At 37.5% G+C, this 15,922-nt stretch overlaps 1 protein-coding gene across 1 annotated transcript in view; it reads right to left on the reverse strand.

Moving 5' to 3' along the window:
- Nucleotides 1-15,536, reverse strand: part of LOC134697727 (titin-like) — a 37,692-nt gene extending 22,156 nt beyond the window's left edge. The window contains exon 1 of the mRNA XM_063560011.1: nucleotides 15,359-15,536. Within this exon, the coding sequence (XP_063416081.1) occupies nucleotides 15,359-15,412 (54 nt within the window). The 5' untranslated portion in view covers nucleotides 15,413-15,536. The remainder of the gene's footprint in view (nucleotides 1-15,358) is intronic.
- Nucleotides 15,537-15,922: the final 386 nt, after the last annotated feature.

The raw sequence follows: 15,922 nt of genomic DNA on the forward strand, positions 1-15,922 counted from the left end.
TCCAAAAAATTGGGGTAGGGTTGGCCTATTCCAGGAATTCTAGAGAAAAATAATGGAGAGTGTCACGGGATATGACTATATAGATCTTGTAGAGGAGAAACAGGCGCTTCTTTTGCGCTAGGTATCGAAGGGCGCTATGTTCAAAAATCTGAAACTAGAGCTTAAAATTCGAAAAAAATTGTCCAAAAAATTGGGGTAGGGTCGGCCTATTCCAGGAGTTCTAGAGAAAAATATTTGGGGTGTCACGGGATATGACTATATAGGTCTTGAAGAGGAGAAACGGGCGCTTCTTTTACGTTAGGTATCGAAGGGCGCTATGTTCAAAAATCTGAAACTAGAGCTCAAAATTCGAAAAATTTGTCCAAAAAATGGGGGTAGGGTCGGTCTATTCCAGGAGTTTTAGAGAAAAATAATGAGGGATGTCACGGGGAATGACTATATAGGTCTTGTAGAGGAGAAACAGGCGTTTCTTTTGCGCTAGGTATTGAAGGGCGCTATGTTCAAAAATCTGAAACAAGAGCTCAAAATTCGAAAAAGATGTCAAAAATTAGGGGGTCAGCCAGCAGCGGCAAAACACAAAAAAAATCATCATAAATACCAGAAGCGCGTTTCATCTACAAAAGACTCATTAGTGACGCTCGAATCAAAATAATGGTTGAAAGGCCAAAATAAAGGACGAATTTGAAGAGCATTGAGAACATAACATTCCTAGCAGTTTTGCCAAATACAGGTAAGGCATTCTATTCCTGGTGTAGAACAACCTTATTTTTTTCAAAAAATTCAAAGCAGTGTTAATTTATAAGATTATATCAATGATAAGCCAAGTCAACACAAGTGCTGACTACTGGGCTGGTGATACCCTCGGGGAAATAAATCTCTACCAGCAGTGGCATCGACTCAGTGGTTGCATTTTAAGTTTTAACTCATCATAGATACCAGTATTTTAATTTTATATTTACGCCAGACGCGCATTTCGTCTACACTATATCAGTGAATGTCCTGTGTAGGGAAAACAGGCAACCGTTTGCGTAAGTCTTCAAATGGTGCTATGTTCAATATTGTCGAAAGGAACTTAAAAAATTTAATGAAAAACTCAACTGTCAGACAAGAACGCGAAAAACAAAAAAACAACAACATATGATAGTCAGCAAAGACTAATTTTCAATTTCTTGTCATAAAAAGTCATAATTTCCCCATCCAAATAACATGATTAAAGAGTTTGTAAAATGTGTTATGTAAATACTGATAAAAAAATGCTGATTACTAGCTGTAAAGGTTATGTCGAAAAGAAAACAACGAAGATGAAAGAACTTTAGTGCGAATGCCAGATGGTATATAACCAAATTGGAATTGAAATTAAAAAAACACTCTTAATTTTTTTCTGATATAATTTGTTAAAATTGAACTAGTTAAACACTATTTAAATATCACCGGAGTTTGATCAATAATTATCGACTCGATAAGTTCTTATCTGCACATGCAGCTACTGTACCCGTACACAGCAAAACATGTGTTTCATCCTCATTGTTTTCAACACTTTAAATAAGCAAGTTTATAAAGTTGTGTGATTGACACCTTTAAATTGGTCCTCCACAACTCTTAACCGCAGCAAGATGGCAGATTATCAGCATGAGAGAGGCAGGAATGTCGCTGTGACAATTGCACGTATTGTCGGTCATCACTTTTCCACTATAAGTCGTTTAGATAAAAAAAAAAATGAGGCAATACACGATATAAAAGACTATCCGAGATCAAAAAGACCCCCTATGCCACCTGCTAGGCATGATAAAGCTTAGTCAGAAAGAAACCCATTGCATACAATACAATCCTGAAAAGAGAGGACTGGGCATACAGGAGCCTTTTAACAATAATTGTTCGAGATTGAATCATCCCTTCTGGTTATTGTGCGATAAGACCATTTCAGGGACGTTTGCTTACGAACAGACACACAGTTATCCGTATCCAATGTAGTGCAGAGCTCGCCAAAATTGGAAATTAGCATCGTGGAGGAAAATCCATTGTTCAAATTGAATTCTGTTCATCTTCCTTGGCCAGATCGTAGCCCGAATTTGACCAGTTCAAACACATCATGAAATAAACAATGTCCTCCATCAGAAATGGTTGCTGCTACCTTAACAACGTATTAGCCGATTGATAGGCGAGTGACTTATTTCAAAAAGACGCTTAGTTAACAACCCTAATTAACCCACCTTACGCACGGCTGTATTATATATACACATAAACTCTTTTATCATGTTATGGGGAAATTATGACTTTTTATGACAAAAAATTGAAAATTAGTCTTTGCTGACTATCATATGTTTTTTTTTTGGTTTTCGCGTTCTTGTCTGACAGTTGAGTTTTTCATTAAATTTTTTAAGTTCCTTTCGACAAAATTGAACATAGCACCATTTCAGGACTTACGCAAACGGTTCGCCTGTTTTCCCTTCACAGGACATTCACTGATATATTGTAGACGAAATGCGCGTCTGGCGTAAATATAAAATTAAAATACTGGTATCTATATATGATGAGTTAAAACTTAAAATGCAACCACTGAGTCGATGCCACTGATGGTAGAGATTTATTTACCCGAGTGTATCACCATCCCAGTAGTTAGCACTTGTGTTGACTTGGCTTACCATTGATATAATCTTATAAATTAACACCGCTTTGAATTTTTGAAAAAAATAAGGTTTTTCTACACCAGGAATAGACTGCCTTACCTGTATTTGGCAAAACTGCTAGGAATGTTATGTTCTCAATGCTCTTCAAATTCGTTCTTTATTTTGGCCTTTCAACCATTATTTTGATTCGAGCGTCACTAATGAGTCTTTTGTAGATGAAACGCGCGTCTGGTATTTATGATAGAGTTTTTTGTGTTATGCCGCTGCTGGCTGACCCCCCTAATTTTTGGCATCTTTTTCATATTTTGAGCTCTAGTTTCAGATTTTTGAACATAGCGCCCTTCGATACCTAAAGCAAAAGAAACGCCTGTTTCTCCTCTACAAGACCTATATAGTCATATCCCGTGACACTCCCCATTATTTTTCTCTAGAACTCCTGGAATAGGCCAACCCTACCCCCATTTTTTGGACAATTTTTTCGAATTTTGAGCTCTAGTTTCAGATTTTTGAACATAGCGCCCTTCGATACCTGGCGCAAAAGAAGTGCCTGTTTCTCCTCTTCAAGACCTATATAGTCATACCCCGTGACACCACTCATTATTTTTCTCTAGAAGTCCTAGAATAGGCCGACCCCCCAAATTTTGACAAATTTTTCAAATTTTGAGCCCTAGTTTCAGATTTTTGAACATAGCGCCCTTCGATACCTAGCGCAAAAGAAGCGCCTGTTTCTCCTCTACAAGACCTATATAGTCATTCCCCGTGACACCTCTCATTATTTTTCTCTAGAAGCCCTGGAATAGGCCGACCCCCCTAATTTTTTGACATTTTTTTCGAATTTTGAGCTCTAGTTTCAGATTTTTGAACATAGCGCCCTTCGATACCTAGCGCAAAAGAAGCGCCTTTACCTGCTCTACAAGACCTATATAGTCATATCCCGTGACACCCCTCATTATTTTTCTCTAGAACTCCTGGAATAGGCCAACCCTACCCCCATTTTTTGGACAATTTTTTCGAATTTTGAGCTCTAGTTTCAGATTTTTGAACATAGCGCCCTTCGATACCTAGCGCAAAAGAAGCGCCTTATTCTCCTCTTCAAGACCTATATAGTCATACCCCGTGACACCACTCATTATTTTTCTCTAGAAGTCCAAGAATAGGCCGACCCCCCAAATTTTGACAAATTTTTCAAATTTTGAGCCCTAGTTTCAGATTTTTGAACATAGCGCCCTTCGATACCTAGCGCAAAAGAAGCGCCTGTTTCTCCTCTACAAGACCTATATAGTCATTCCCCGTGACACCTCTCATTATTTTTCTCTAGAAGCCCTGGAATAGGCCGACCCCCCTAATTTTTTGACATTTTTTTCAAATTTTGAGCTCTAGTTTCAGATTTTTGAACATAGCGCCCTTCGATACCTAGCGCAAAAGAAGCGCCTGTTTCTCCTCTACAAGACCTATATAGTCATTCCCCGTGACACCCCTCATTATTTTTCTCTAGAAGCCCTGGAATAGGCCGACCCCCCTAATTTTTTGACATTTTTTTCGAATTTTGAGCTCTAGTTTCAGATTTTTGAACATAGCGCCGCCCTTCGATACCTGGCGCAAAAGAAGCGCCTTTACCTGCTCTACAAGACCTATATAGTCATATCCCGTGACACCCCCCATTATTTTTCTCTAGAACTCCTGGAATAGGCCAACCCTACCCCCATTTTTTGGACAATTTTTTCGAATTTTGAGCTCTAGTTTCAGATTTTTGAACATAGCGCCCTTCGATACCTAGCGCAAAAGAAGCGCCTGTTTCTCCTCTTCAAGACCTATATAGTCATACCCCGTGACACCACTCATTATTTTTCTCTAGAAGTCCTAGAATAGGCCGACCCCCCAAATTTTGACAAATTTTTCAAATTTTGAGCCCTAGTTTCAGATTTTTGAACATAGCGCCCTTCGATACCTAGCGCAAAAGAAGTGCCTGTTTCTCCTCTACAAGACCTATATAGTCATTCCCCGTGACACCCCTCATTATTTTTCTCTAGAAGCCCTGGAATAGGCCGACCCCCCTAATTTTTTGACATTTTTTTTCGAATTTTGAGCTCTAGTTTCAGATTTTTGAACATAGCGCCCTTCGATACCTGGCGCAAAAGAAGCGCCTTTACCTGCTCTACAAGACCTATATAGTCATATCCCGTGACACCCCCCATTATTTTTCTCTAGAACTCCTGGAATAGGCCAACCCTACCCCCATTTTTTGGACAATTTTTTCGAATTTTGAGCTCTAGTTTCAGATTTTTGAACATAGCGCCCTTCGATACCTAGCGCAAAAGAAGCGCCTGTTTCTCCTCTTCAAGACCTATATAGTCATACCCCGTGACACCACTCATTATTTTTCTCTAGAAGTCCTAGAATAGGCCGACCCCCCAAATTTTGACAAATTTTTCAAACTTTGAGCCCTAGTTTCAGATTTTTGAACATAGCGCCCTTCGATACCTAGCGCAAAAGAAGCGCCTGTTTCTCCTCTACAAGACCTATATAGTCATTCCCCGTGACACCCCTCATTATTTTTCTCTAGAAGCCCTGGAATAGGCCGACCCCCCTAATTTTTTGACATTTTTTTCGAATTTTGAGCTCTAGTTTCAGATTTTTGAACATAGCGCCGCCCTTCGATACCTGGCGCAAAAGAAGCGCCTTTACCTGCTCTACAAGACCTATATAGTCATATCCCGTGACACCCCCCATTATTTTTCTCTAGAACTCCTGGAATAGGCCAACCCTACCCCCATTTTTTGGACAATTTTTTCGAATTTTGAGCTCTAGTTTCAGATTTTTGAACATAGCGCCCTTCGATACCTAGCGCAAAAGAAGCGCCTGTTTCTCCTCTTCAAGACCTATATAGTCATACCCCGTGACACCACTCATTATTTTTCTCTAGAAGTCCTAGAATAGGCCGACCCCCCAAATTTTGACAAATTTTTCAAATTTTGAGCCCTAGTTTCAGATTTTTGAACATAGCGCCCTTCGATACCTAGCGCAAAAGAAGTGCCTGTTTCTCCTCTACAAGACCTATATAGTCATTCCCCGTGACACCCCTCATTATTTTTCTCTAGAAGCCCTGGAATAGGCCGACCCCCCTAATTTTTTGACATTTTTTTCGAATTTTGAGCTCTAGTTTCAGATTTTTGAACATAGCGCCCTTCGATACCTGGCGCAAAAGAAGCGCCTTTACCTGCTCTACAAGACCTATATAGTCATATCCCGTGACACCCCCCATTATTTTTCTCTAGAACTCCTGGAATAGGCCAACCCTACCCCCATTTTTTGGACAATTTTTTCGAATTTTGAGCTCTAGTTTCAGATTTTTGAACATAGCGCCCTTCGTTACCTAGCGCAAAAGAAGCGCCTGTTTCTCCTCTTCAAGACCTATATAGTCATACCCCGTGACACCACTCATTATTTTTCTCTAGAAGTCCTAGAATAGGCCGACCCCCCAAATTTTGACAAATTTTTCAAATTTTGAGCCCTAGTTTCAGATTTTTGAACATAGCGCCCTTCGATACCTAGCGCAAAAGAAGCGCCTGTTTCTCCTCTACAAGACCTATATAGTCATTCCCCGTGACACCCCTCATTATTTTTCTCTAGAAGCCCTGGAATAGGCCGACCCCCCTAATTTTTTGACATTTTTTTCGAATTTTGAGCTCTAGTTTCAGATTTTTGAACATAGCGCCGCCCTTCGATACCTGGCGCAAAAGAAGCGCCTTTACCTGCTCTACAAGACCTATATAGTCATATCCCGTGACACCCCCCATTATTTTTCTCTAGAACTCCTGGAATAGGCCAACCCTACCCCCATTTTTTGGACAATTTTTTCGAATTTTGAGCTCTAGTTTCAGATTTTTGAACATAGCGCCCTTCGATACCTAGCGCAAAAGAAGCGCCTGTTTCTCCTCTTCAAGACCTATATAGTCATACCCCGTGACACCACTCATTATTTTTCTCTAGAAGTCCTAGAATAGGCCGACCCCCCAAATTTTGACAAATTTTTCAAATTTTAAGCCCTAGTTTCAGATTTTTGAACATAGCGCCCTTCGATACCTAGCGCAAAAGAAGTGCCTGTTTCTCCTCTACAAGACCTATATAGTCATTCCCCGTGACACCCCTCATTATTTTTCTCTAGAAGCCCTGGAATAGGCCGACCCCCCTAATTTTTTGACATTTTTTTCGAATTTTGAGCTCTAGTTTCAGATTTTTGAACATAGCGCCCTTCGATACCTGGCGCAAAAGAAGCGCCTTTACCTGCTCTACAAGACCTATATAGTCATATCCCGTGACACCCCCCATTATTTTTCTCTAGAACTCCTGGAATAGGCCAACCCTACCCCCATTTTTTGGACAATTTTTTCGAATTTTGAGCTCTAGTTTCAGATTTTTGAACATAGCGCCCTTCGATACCTAGCGCAAAAGAAGCGCCTGTTTCTCCTCTTCAAGACCTATATAGTCATACCCCGTGACACCACTCATTATTTTTCTCTAGAAGTCCTAGAATAGGCCGACCCCCCAAATTTTGACAAATTTTTCAAATTTTGAGCCCTAGTTTCAGATTTTTGAACATAGCGCCCTTCGATACCTAGCGCAAAAGAAGCGCCTGTTTCTCCTCTACAAGACCTATATAGTGATTCCCCGTGACACCCCTCATTATTTTTCTCTAGAAGCCCTGGAATAGGCCGACCCCCCTAATTTTTTGACATTTTTTTCGAATTTTGAGCTCTAGTTTCAGATTTTTGAACATAGCGCCGCCCTTCGATACCTGGCGCAAAAGAAGCGCCTTTACCTGCTCTACAAGACCTATATAGTCATATCCCGTGACACCCCCCATTATTTTTCTCTAGAACTCCTGGAATAGGCCAACCCTACCCCCATTTTTTGGACAATTTTTTCGAATTTTGAGCTCTAGTTTCAGATTTTTGAACATAGCGCCCTTCGATACCTAGCGCAAAAGAAGCGCCTGTTTCTCCTCTTCAAGACCTATATAGTCATACCCCGTGACACCACTCATTATTTTTCTCTAGTAGTCCTAGAATAGGCCGACCCCCCAAATTTTGACAAATTTTTCAAATTTTGAGCCCTAGTTTCAGATTTTTGAACATAGCGCCCTTCGATACCTAGCGCAAAAGAAGTGCCTGTTTCTCCTCTACAAGACCTATATAGTCATTCCCCGTGACACCCCTCATTATTTTTCTCTAGAAGCCCTGGAATAGGCCGACCCCCCTAATTTTTTGACATTTTTTTCGAATTTTGAGCTCTAGTTTCAGATTTTTGAACATAGCGCCCTTCGATACCTGGCGCAAAAGAAGCGCCTTTACCTGCTCTACAAGACCTATATAGTCATATCCCGTGACACCCCCCATTATTTTTCTCTAGAACTCCTGGAATAGGCCAACCCTACCCCCATTTTTTGGACAATTTTTTCGAATTTTGAGCTCTAGTTTCAGATTTTTGAACATAGCGCCCTTCGATACCTAGCGCAAAAGAAGCGCCTGTTTCTCCTCTTCAAGACCTATATAGTCATACCCCGTGACACCACTCATTATTTTTCTCTAGAAGTCCTAGAATAGGCCGACCCCCCAAATTTTGACAAATTTTTCAAACTTTGAGCCCTAGTTTCAGATTTTTGAACATAGCGCCCTTCGATACCTAGCGCAAAAGAAGCGCCTGTTTCTCCTCGTCAAGACCTATATAGTCATTCCCCGTGACACCCCTCATTATTTTTCTCTAGAAGCCCTGGAATAGGCCGACCCCCCTAATTTTTTGACATTTTTTTCGAATTTTGAGCTCTAGTTTCAGATTTTTGAACATAGCGCCGCCCTTCGATACCTGGCGCAAAAGAAGCGCCTTTACCTGCTCTACAAGACCTATATAGTCATATCCCGTGACACCCCCCATTATTTTTCTCTAGAACTCCTGGAATAGGCCAACCCTACCCCCATTTTTTGGACAATTTTTTCGAATTTTGAGCTCTAGTTTCAGATTTTTGAACATAGCGCCCTTCGATACCTAGCGCAAAAGAAGCGCCTGTTTCTCCTCTTCAAGACCTATATAGTCATACCCCGTGACACCCCTCATTATTTTTCTCTAGAAGTCCTAGAATAGGCCGACCCCCCAAATTTTGACAAATTTTTCAAATTTTGAGCCCTAGTTTCAGATTTTTGAACATAGCGCCCTTCGATACCTAGCGCAAAAGAAGTGCCTGTTTCTCCTCTACAAGACCTATATAGTCATTCCCCGTGACACCCCTCATTATTTTTCTCTAGAAGCCCTGGAATAGGCCGACCCCCCTAATTTTTTGACATTTTTTTCGAATTTTGAGCTCTAGTTTCAGATTTTTGAACATAGCGCCCTTCGATACCTGGCGCAAAAGAAGCGCCTTTACCTGCTCTACAAGACCTATATAGTCATATCCCGTGACACCCCCCATTATTTTTCTCTAGAACTCCTGGAATAGGCCAACCCTACCCCCATTTTTTGGACAATTTTTTCGAATTTTGAGCTCTAGTTTCAGATTTTTGAACATAGCGCCCTTCGATACCTAGCGCAAAAGAAGCGCCTGTTTCTCCTCTTCAAGACCTATATAGTCATACCCCGTGACACCACTCATTATTTTTCTCTAGAAGTCCTAGAATAGGCCGACCCCCCAAATTTTGACAAATTTTTCAAATTTTGAGCCCTAGTTTCAGATTTTTGAACATAGCGCCCTTCGATACCTAGCGCAAAAGAAGCGCCTGTTTCTCCTCTACAAGACCTATATAGTCATTCCCCGTGACACCCCTCATTATTTTTCTCTAGAAGCCCTGGAATAGGCCGACCCCCCTAATTTTTTGACATTTTTTTCAAATTTTGAGCTCTAAATCAAACAATGACATAAAAGGTGGTTTAATTTACAGGGTAGGACTACTTTTACATACGTTCTAAATTGAAGTGGGTACATTGGTGGCCCTACACCTACAAGTAATCCGTTGATAGATGCAGAGTTATTGTGGTACTGAATATTAGCCTAAAAAGTAATGCGACTTGTTAAATCAGTGGATTGGATAAAAACCATTTCAAAATTGAGTTAAAATTGCTATATTTTAACTGATTTTCTGCCTTTTTAAATACTTTTTTATCTAACGGCCGTTGTTGTCTTATTCTGTTTTTTGGTTTCTCGATATATCGCCTTATTGTTCGCTGGCTTATTGTTCGCTAGCTATTGTTCGCTAGCTTCTGCCTGGTAATCCCATATATACATTTTTGTTGAAATCAAACACAGTTTAATTTTGAACCCCGAATTGGACAAACTTAAAAACTGGGCCCATAATCAGAAATATTTATACATGTTAAGATTCAGCGCATCAAAATACCCCAAGAATTCAATGTTTGTTAAAATCAAGCTAATTTTAATTTTGGACCCTTTGGACCTTAATGTAGACCAGTTTAAAAACGGTACCAAAAATTAATAATCTAAATGCACGGTTAGATTCGGCATATCAAATTCTAGTAATCCCAATAATTCATTTTTTTTAGGATACATGTATCAAACAACGTTAAATTTGAAAATGATTCCTAAACTGTTGGGACCAAATCTTCCAAAATCAATAACAAACTTCCTTTTGTGGTCATAAACCTTGTGTTTAAATTCTTTTTACTTATACTTAAGTTATTGAGCGAAAATCCAAGAAAAATGCTTATTTGTGCCCGTTTTATAGTTGGGACCAAAACACCCACAATCGATCCCAACCTTTCTTTAATGATTATAAACCTTGTGTTAAAATTTTATTGATTTCTATAAAAAAAAATTTAAGTTATTATCCGGAAATCATCCATCTTCGAAAGACGCAGTCGACGACAACGACGACGCAGACGTAATACAAATATATACGACTATAGTTTTTTATGTTTTTTTTGGCGGTTGTATAAAAACTGCTAAAAAGAAAGCGATATTTTCCGGGTAAATATATCTTATTAACCTGATCAATAGTTTTTTTAAGATAAAATGAAAAAAGCAAAACATTAATAAAAAATAGTCATTATAGAGCGAACACCAAACAAAGAGTTGACTGATGATTTGAGTTAGTGTGACTTATTTAGATCTTGCCTTGCAAATAATTTCATAAGTAGTATTTTCAATCTTCCTTTCATAGTTTTTCAGATATAAGACAGAAATAACAAAAAAAAAAGAAATTTATGAATTGGCACTGTACGCCAGATGAGTTAAAATTCATAAAATTCGTAATATTGTCAAAGACAATACGTTGTTATTCCTATAGAGGTCGTCAGATAATTTTGACACAATTAAAAAAAGGTAGATCTCAACATTCTGAACATTTATGCCTCTTTCAGAAGCTTGAATTATACTCAAATGTTAAATTTCTAGCCATGTCGGTTGGCAGGCGGGGTCATCTGACATGTATTTATAACCATATATCCCAACGATAATTATATCCAAGTTTGGTAAATCCAAGTTTGGTCAAACTTGGACCAGTAGTTTTATAGAAGATTATTTGTATAAATAAAAAAGAACGGAAGACGGACGCCCGCAGTGATGAGAGAGAAAAAAAACACACTTGTGACATTGGCGGGTGAGCTAAAAACTGGAAATAAAAGTATTTCAGGAACAATTTCTCCAAAAACAAGCACACTGATATTTCTTGAGATTTTCGGGATATGGACATCTCGACATGTACATTGTCTTCCTGAAACATTTTAACCGATTACTATGGTGTTCATGGTAATAGCCAAGAATTGGTGAAAAGTTAGGGAAAGCAGTCGTTTTTTTATGAGCCATGAATCCAACAGACAGATATTAGATCTCAGGGTGGGTACTACTTTTCATGTTGATCATTTTTGCAATACACGCTTGTTACTTTTACCATGCTTCTCTAGTTTTTGGAACAATAAGTAAACAAGGAAATGCTAAACATGCATGGGCAATATTATAACTCCCATTAAAAACATTCAGAGTGGCAATTTCGTCGTTGTTTTTATGCAGGTCTCACTTAGTTTCTCACTTAGATACACATCTTTGCAATTTTAACTTTATGTGTCTCAACCATAATAATTAAATTTCTGCACAAACATATGGTAAGATTTACTAATCTGTAAAGGGCACTAACTCAATCGGCCAAAAATAACTTTTAACTTTATGTTCAACAGACAAATGGACTGGCGCCGGGCCGGACGAAAAGGTTAGAAGAACTTTAAAAAAAAAAAGTAGAGATGTCAGCTAAATTGGCTGTCTTTTCTATACTAACACATGATTTTGTAATTTCATGAAGACCCTAAATATTAACATTTTCGATGCTATGAAACTGTTTCCGTTGTTTCCGTTGAAATTTTGCAAACATCCCATTGAGAAAATTACACGGGTGAGTAATATTGACATTTAAAATATAAATGTGTTCTAAGCGACACGTGCATGCAGGTCATACATGTTATAAACTAATTTGTTGAATGAAATCAATGAGTGCCGTAGCCGGTCCACCGGAAAGGAGAAGGTCCGGTAAGGACCGATTTTGGCCTCAAATTTCAGTTTCATTTGACGAAAGAGTTTGATCACTTATTAAACACTTAAGTGTCTATTTCATTTGATTCAATTAGTTTATGTGGAAGATTTTAACTGATTATGCATTACATTTTAAAAAACGATCCGATTGAAGCTCAAATATGATACATCTACCAAATTTGCCGAAAAATGTCACATTTCGGATGGTTTGTGTCAAAAATGAAAGTGGCCGCATCCGTGTTCATCCTCAACCTTTATATATGTTATGTATTATCATCAAATACAACTTGCATTTCAATATTATGGATGAACACGAATGCGGCCACTTTCGTTTTACACTGAAATCGTCTAAAATTTAACTAAAATGTTAGAATTGTGAAGATTTCAGTAATTTAGCATGACTTAATTGGTGCTAGTACCCGATATGTATGCGCTTTGTGTTGTCAAAAATAGCCCATATTTATGTAGCAGAAGCATTCTACTGTCCAATAAATAACTAAAAGTTTACATTTAAATAATTTTGTAAAACTGCTTTATTTTGGGGCCAAAAAGGGTCTTACTGGACCTACTCCTTTGATGCGTTTCCCTCAATTCCAGTTTGTCATCCGGATTTGGTTTTTTTCTTAATCGATTGATGAATTTCTAACAGCGGTATACTACTGTTGCCTTCATTTAAACGAAATATTTTGGCGGTTATTTTTTTGGCTAATTGAAAACTTTTATCTATACCTTTGAATGTGCAGTTATGAATTGGCGGAATTTGTTTGCGATTTTGTTTCGAAAATTTGCACACTTCTAAAACAAACAGCTATACGGTAACATCGTAAACTATAGTCCTCAACATTCATTATGGTCTTAGCAATAACCTTAATTAACAATAACAAATTTTTAATGATGCTGTAATAGTTTATATTTAAGTTAAATGACTTTTGTGAAAAGAACATGATTTTACAAGAATCATGTACCCCCACATCATTTTGTTCTTTTCAAATTTCTTAGATATGTATTTTTCCAATCATTTATAACCAAAAAAATGTAATAATATGCATGTTGTTCTTAAAACTGAAAAAAATCACAAATTAACTAAATTGACAGCATGGTAAATATTACACTTATATAAGCGTCAAAATATGATAATACTTTCTTATATTAACACCTACCTATAGTTTTTTGGAGTAAAATTTATTGAGATTGGTCCACTTCATCTTTATAAAAAGTATGAAAAAAAGTTTAATTGTGGAACTGTAATTTGTTTCACGATAATAGCTAAAAAATAGGTAAAATCGATGAAAAATTTAAAAATCATAAAAATTGGGCATTTTCAAAGGGCCGTAGAAAAAGAGAAGTGCTCCACCATATGATTTTTTCTTCACCAATTATTTGTTTACAGCCTAATAAACCCAAAAATCAGATTAAGAAAAAAGTTTAGACATTTTTGGCTCCTCGGAAATGTACATCCTTAAATGATTAGATTGGCATTTTTGATAATTTTGAGCAATTAATTCAATTAATTTATGTAAAAGATTATAACTAATTTAGTCATTAAAACGCTCTGATTCAAGCTCAAATATGAAATATCTACCAAACATACCAAAAAATGTCAGTTTTCAGATGGTTTTTGTCAAAAATGAAGGTGGCCGCATCCGTGTTCATCCTCAACCTTTATATATGTTATGTATTAATGTATTATCATCAAATACAACTTACATTTCAATATTTTGGTGAACACGAATGCGGCCACTTTCGTTTTACACGGAAACCGTCTAAAATTTAACACAAATCCTAGAACTGTGAAGATTTCAGTAATTTAGCATGACTTGATGGTGCTAGTACCCAATATATGTGCATTTTATTGTACAAAAAACAGCCCATATTTATGTAGCAGAAGCATTCTACTATCCAATAAATAACTAAAAGTTAACATTTGAACAATTTTGTAAAACTGCTATATTTCGGGGCCAAAATGGGGTCTTACTGGACCTACTCCTTTGAACGAGATTTTAAGGCATGCCCTTCTACATTATGTCGAAGATGCTTGTGCCATAATGAGATCCAGGCGGTTGTGGTGGAGGTGGTAGTGGTTGTGGTGTGTTTGTTGGTGTGTGTGTGTGGGGGGGGAGTTCATCAGGGGTGTATCCCCCATTTAGATTTTTAAAAAAAATGATCTTGACGTTTCATGATGTTCCGGGAATTAGACCCTTTTTTCAAAATGACGGAATCCGCACCTGCATCCACACGATATTAAAAAAAGTCTATGAAAACACATTCATTTTGACATATGTGTCGCTAAATTTAATTCAAATATTAAAAATAATTGGGAAGTTTATTAAGCAACCAACAATCAATCAATTAAACAAGTAGTTAAAAATGTCAGATAATAAAAAGGACCAACTGTATTATATTTTTTTTTAAACCTGACTACTTATTACGTATGAGATTACTGCGTTCTAAGTTCATCAGTTGTTTAACATTTTGAGAGTAGTATAAACATAAATTTAAAGCTATATTTAATAGCTCTAGTTGGCTAAGAAACCCTATAATTCAAAAAAAAAAAAATATGGATGAATAAAACCCACATATTAAATCATCTAGGCAATGGCGGATCCCCCTATTTTGGGCCGATCAATGCATTTGAATGGAGACATATAGTTGGACCCCCCCCCCCCTTTTTGTCCTGGGTTGGGACCCCCCCTTTTTGATATGGCTGGATCCGCCACTACTAGGTATAATATCCATATGAAGTACAAGATAAACCGTATTTATAACTGCCTAATCTTCAATACAATTTTAGCCGGAGGAATCTATTTTTAGTTTGGAAAAGTTGAGTTATTATTTTAATCATTTGTTTTGTATTTCGTGTGTCTATATATATTCGTCATTTTATCTTATAAAAAAAACTGTCTGCATTTTTGTGTGAAAAATTTGGTTGGTTATATAGGGAAAGCATGACTGGAGCGCCCAACCTTAGGTAAGTCACCCCCCCCCCCCCCCCACTCTTATGATATGTTTTGGATCTGAGTTTTGGATCCGCAACTGATCTGCATGTGTTCAGTTTATGGTGTTTCTCACATAATTAATAAACACAATTACTATATTATATGTAAAAAATATTCATAGTAATTTCATAACATCTACAATTGATCATGGATGTCTTATAGACGCAGGAAGTTTAAACCCCCATTTAAATCAAAAGCGTTATACTTACTGAGAGAAAGTGGAAAAAGAATATATATCGAATTGTTCCCTGTATTGTGGCCATAATTTGCAACCAAAGAATACAACGGTCAGAAAAAACCGGCAGGATAAGTGTCCTAATAAATTCCTCATAGTATACACAGTATCTCTAGACTTTTCATAGGTCAGACATTGTTCATCGATCTCAGTTCAACCTACTTGTTTTCTATTTTTAGAGTTAAAACAAAACATCTTCGATGGCATTTTTAAATAGATAGTTAACTTTCAACATTTACTGAATACGATTTAACTACACGTTTTTATTATAGACTATTTTAGTCTGTGTACACATGAAACGTTGTGGAAACGTTAGTGACCACCGATAACGTTTAACAAAGGAGAGGACATGAAATTAATGTGAAGGGGAGGACGGGAGGGGGGGGGGGTATTGTTCATGTATTTGAAATGTACGTTAAAAAAGATATACTCAGTTGTGTTAAATGATCCCATAGTATTCTACTAAGAAACCGTCTTCTTACAGAGCCTATGACATTTTAAAACAGACTTGCGTTTAATAAAAAAGGGGGATCCTGGA

This window comes from Mytilus trossulus, chromosome 14 (genome assembly GCF_036588685.1).
Source record: "Mytilus trossulus isolate FHL-02 chromosome 14, PNRI_Mtr1.1.1.hap1, whole genome shotgun sequence".
NCBI lineage: Eukaryota > Metazoa > Mollusca > Bivalvia > Mytilida > Mytilidae > Mytilus > Mytilus trossulus.